Source organism: Sinocyclocheilus anshuiensis, unplaced genomic scaffold (genome assembly GCF_001515605.1).
Source record: "Sinocyclocheilus anshuiensis isolate Anshui unplaced genomic scaffold, SAMN03320099.WGS_v1.1 scaffold2210, whole genome shotgun sequence".
Classification (NCBI taxonomy): domain Eukaryota; kingdom Metazoa; phylum Chordata; class Actinopteri; order Cypriniformes; family Cyprinidae; genus Sinocyclocheilus; species Sinocyclocheilus anshuiensis.
Window position 1 is genome coordinate 155941 of NW_015558698.1, and position 5211 is coordinate 161151.

The window sequence follows — 5211 nt, forward strand, 5'->3', positions numbered from 1 at the left end:
GGGGATGAGAGTGAGAGTGAGTTATTTCCGCTGCAGATGATTCTTGTTACTGTATTTCTGCATTGCCTGGAGGACATCTGCTGCTTTTAACATATACAGAACCCAAAACAAACCTCTTTCTATTTTATCACATCCTGCTTCATGGGAAATGAACATAATTGATTGATCACGTACTTGATTTCTTTAATTAATATGAAGGAATCATTTAAGATCCACACACACACACACACACACACACACACACACACACATACCATCTTCACGTGTCCTTCCTTCAAGACACTCAATCATATCTTACAGTGCTACACTGCTGGTTCTTGGGAAATAATCATAACTACAGAAAGGAATGCAGTAAGCGTACATCGGTTTGGACGATGCTCCAGGCGTTGGTCAGGCCGATGTTTCCTTCAGTCCCGAAGAGCTGCAGGCCTTTCTTCAGGTCGCTTTGCGCATACAGATCAATCTAGAACATGCCGTAAAGAAAAGCACATTCACCTAAGAATGACATTAATGCCTGACTGTCATATTCTGAAGCATACATGGACATAACTTGACATTCTGTCGCAGAATGTTGATACAGAAATTAATCACTTAATCTCACCCTGACTTTTAGATGGACTGTATCATGCATTTCTGGTTATTTTTGAAGTTTCCTCACCTCCTTACAGTTAAACCGGTTGAGTTTTACTGATGTACAGCGCAAAACTTGATTTCCTTGATCAGAACTTTTTCCACAGAATGTTTCTTTAAAACTTGACAAACTATTTGCCAGTGGGCGGGACAAAAATAAATGTCACGATATATTCTCTGAAAACAAATTATCCAGTAAATGTATCTTGTTTTTAGGATAAGGACCCTAACCCTAATCCAGTTTCTGTAAATGTGCTAAATCTAATTACAGTCAAACATAAAATAATGTCCATGTAATTTACCATTAATATAAGCCACGACGCTATGTGTCAGTAAATCAGTGTAACTACTCTTAAACATGCTTTACATTTTAACAGAGCAATGTAACCCAATTCACACATGGTGTTAGCGCTTAAAGTTTGTTTTCAATGCACTGAAAACGTACGCAGGTGAAAGTGAGCCTGTTCTCGACTCACAAACAGCCCGCGTTTCCACAGCCATCAGATCAAACTGTGACGTAATGGGTTTACATACGTGACTACATAACCGATCTAAACACGCTGTGGTTCTTCAGAGCGACAGATGATCTTCACAGACAGGAGCAGCACATACTTTACCACGCTTTACCACATCTGACTCCTGATAGTTCTTCTGCTGTTTAAGAACAACACTTTCTATCCTGCAGTTCTTCCTCCATATCAACTCACTGTGACGGGATCCATTTATAAACAATTAATATCTGTCACTGATATGTCAAGGACACAAATAAACTGCATATAGTTGCGCATATGAGCCTCATTCATTAAACACAAGCACACTTACATTTCTGTGTAGTATAAATTGTTGTAGTAAATGTGGTGTAACAGTTTACTTGTGAATGGATTAATGTGTGATTTTCACAGAAAAGCATTGATTGTGCTGGAGTTTCATGCATGAGGCCCATTGAGTGCTGGACTTGAGCTGGTGAAGCGTCTGAGCTCATGAATGAACAAAGCTGTGCTTGTCTGCAGTCATTCTCGCTGGCCAAGAGCAGTGTGTGCGAGAGAACGGCAGCGGGAGATGAAGAAAGACCTCAGACGCTTCTGGAGAGCAGGAGCATACTTTCACTCGCATGTGTTAGTGACACATTCAAATCAGATTCTGAGAATAGAATCATACTGTTACGAGAATAAAATTATGTAATTAAGGCATAATGTTTCAAGTAATGAAACTTCCTTAAATATTTGAGTAAATTCCTGGACCTTGCTGAAAATTCTCCTCGAATTCACAAAGGTATCATAAATCTTATATTTGTTAGTTAAGGGTGTGTGTGTTAATCTAATCATCCATAAACAGCGCACACACACACACTCTTTGCCCTTGGATCATGGCTCGTGTGAATCACGCGTACAGAAACACTCTGGGATCTTTGGACTCCTTCAGGCTTGACTTCAGTCAATTTAATAAAAACAAAAGAGACTAACTGAACACATGGCCAACAAACAGACTACATGGCTGCTCTTAATTACTTTTGTTTATCAATGAAATTTATTTTCAAATGTAACATGCTAACACTAACTCTACTGTTAGTGTTATCTGTATGCACCAAGGGTCTGAGAGTAACGCAATTTCAATTCTCTGTGTGTATGTGCTGTACATGTGGAAGAATTGACAATAAAGCAGACTTGACTAACATTTATTTTGTTATTATATAAAATTCCTAAATGCATTTTGGGAGCAGTGAAGCCATCTAATACATGGGCTTGACTCTTTCATAAACTTTACAATAAAGCAATAAACCACAAGATGTGAAGTATTTCAGTGATTTTAGTACTAGATGCAGAAACAGCAATATAATGAAAGGCAGCTCTATAAATAGTTAAATTCCTTAATGATAATAATCAATTCTCCCAGCAAATCATATTGTTCATTAGTGTAGGCTGTTGGTGATTTCACAGCAACACGGCACATTCAATTCTGATGCCGATGAACACCGCTGCGATGGCATGTTTTATGTTAGAGTCGGAGCGATCAGTTGTTTAATATTCTGTAAAAACTACTTTGAGGCAAAAAGTTTTTCAGCACTTAATATGCAATGGTACAGATACATATGCATATTAAATATGATCAGACAGATGTATCTCTTTGACAGAAGCAGTAAACATAAAGACAGAAAACTCAGGTGGAAACTAATTATTCACATCTAAAATATTTGACCTGTTCCTCTCTGAATATGCGAGTGTGGTGAGGTGTTTATGGAATATCATCCTTTTCTGATCACTGGCATATATATGAGTTATAAATGAGGGTTTTACAGTCTTTACTACAGAGGAATTGCACTTCCGTCATCAGTCGGCCAAACAGAGCGTCATCAATGAATTATTCAACACCACAAACAGAGAGGAAATAGAAAAACAGGAAAAAGGCAGTGAGAAAGACAGCAATCTATACTGTTGAAGCTGCCAGTGAAAGCTGTCCTCAGAGGATTGTGTTTCTTTCTCCAGACAGGATTTGAGTGCATGCATGCGCTGAACCCAGAGCCGTCATTGGAAACGCAAATGTGCATTAAATAAGCATCGCGGCAGGGTTTCACGCCTCCTTCCAGGTCTCATGACAGACTGTGGCACCATTACAAACACGTGTCTATATCATCTATACCAGCTCCTCCATTATTCCCTGTGATCCGTCTGCCGTCCTCATAGCTGTAATACAGTAATGCATCATAAATAATAAATCAGTGAAGTAACAGAGAGACGATAAAGAGGTCAAGGAGGTCATTTCTAATCATCTATGTAGAACAGAATCAGGGAACGCAAGAAGAAAACTATACACAGAATAACACAATTTCCACCTTATATTGGCAGTTTGTCAGTGCAGTCGCTCCCTTTAGATCGGAGCGGATCATCACCAGCGGCATGCTTCATGTTCTGCTGATGTGTGCGTAAATCACTTTATTCCACCAGCTTACTTCAGTTAAAAGACGACAGTGATGCACACTGAATAAAGGCATTTATAATGACTAACCCTAAACCTACAAGACAAACGCGTTGCATTCTTATAATCAATTCAAAAATAACATTATTGTTGAATTATGAACCGTTTTTTTCTTTTCCCAATGGAGACCACAGTCCAGATGTCAAAGTCTCTTTAAGGCTGGTCAGTTCACTTTGCAGTGATCTTAACTCCTCATAACAGCTCAGTCACACTGAACAGAGAGAAACCCAAATCCAAACCCGTTCATCAAAACAGCAATAAAATCTGACAACGATGGTATCGTGTTTCTTTAGCTCACATCACTAAAAACTGCATTCTTCAGGCTGGACTCGATCTTCATCTCTATACAGCCTCCATATGAGAGCAGTGAGATACGAGTGACGTCTCCTCATCCTCACACCGTCTCTGCATCTGTCAGATTCAGCTTTAGTAACTTACACACACACACATCACTGACACAGACACACACACACATCACTGATACACACACACACACACACCACTGATACTCACACACTCACACAAACACACACACACACACTCACTCACTCACTCACTCACTCACACATACACATCACTGATACATATACACACACACACACACACACATCACTGATACTCACACACACACACACACACACACACACACACTCACTCACTCACTCACTCACTCACACATACACATCACTGATACATATACACACACACACACACACACATCACTGATACTCACACACACACACACACACACACACACACACTCACTCACTCACTCACTCACTCACACATACACATCACTGATACATATACACACACACACACACACACATCACTGATACTCACACACACACACACACACACACACACACACTCACTCACTCACTCACTCACTCACACATACACATCACTGATACATATACACACACACACACACACACATCACTGATACTCACACACACACACACACACACACACACACACTCACTCACTCACTCACTCACTCACACATACACATCACTGATACATATACACACACACACACACACACATCACTGATACTCACACACACACACACACACACACACACACACTCACTCACTCACTCACTCACTCACACATACACATCACTGATACATATACACACACACACACACACACATCACTGATACTCACACACACACACACACACACACACACACACTCACTCACTCACTCACTCACTCACACATACACATCACTGATACATATACACACACACACACACACACATCACTGATACTCACACACACACACACACACACACACACACACTCACTCACTCACTCACTCACTCACACATACACATCACTGATACATATACACACACACACACACACACATCACTGATACTCACACACACACACACACACACACACACACACTCACTCACTCACTCACTCACTCACACATCACTGATACACTCACACACATACACACTCACTCACTCACACATACACATCACTGATACATATACACACACACACACACACACATCACTGATACACACACACACACACACACACACACATCACTGATACAGACACACACACACACCACTGATACACCCAC

At 40.4% G+C, this 5211-nt stretch overlaps 1 protein-coding gene across 1 annotated transcript in view; it reads right to left on the reverse strand.

Annotated features, from left to right (window-relative positions):
* The window catches only part of LOC107681434 (tetraspanin-4-like), a 30256-nt gene that overhangs the window by 1343 nt on the left and 23702 nt on the right, over window positions 1-5211 (reverse strand). The window contains exon 4 of the mRNA XM_016477737.1: window positions 351-463. Coding sequence (XP_016333223.1) covers window positions 351-463 — 113 coding nt within the window. The remainder of the gene's footprint in view (window positions 1-350; window positions 464-5211) is intronic.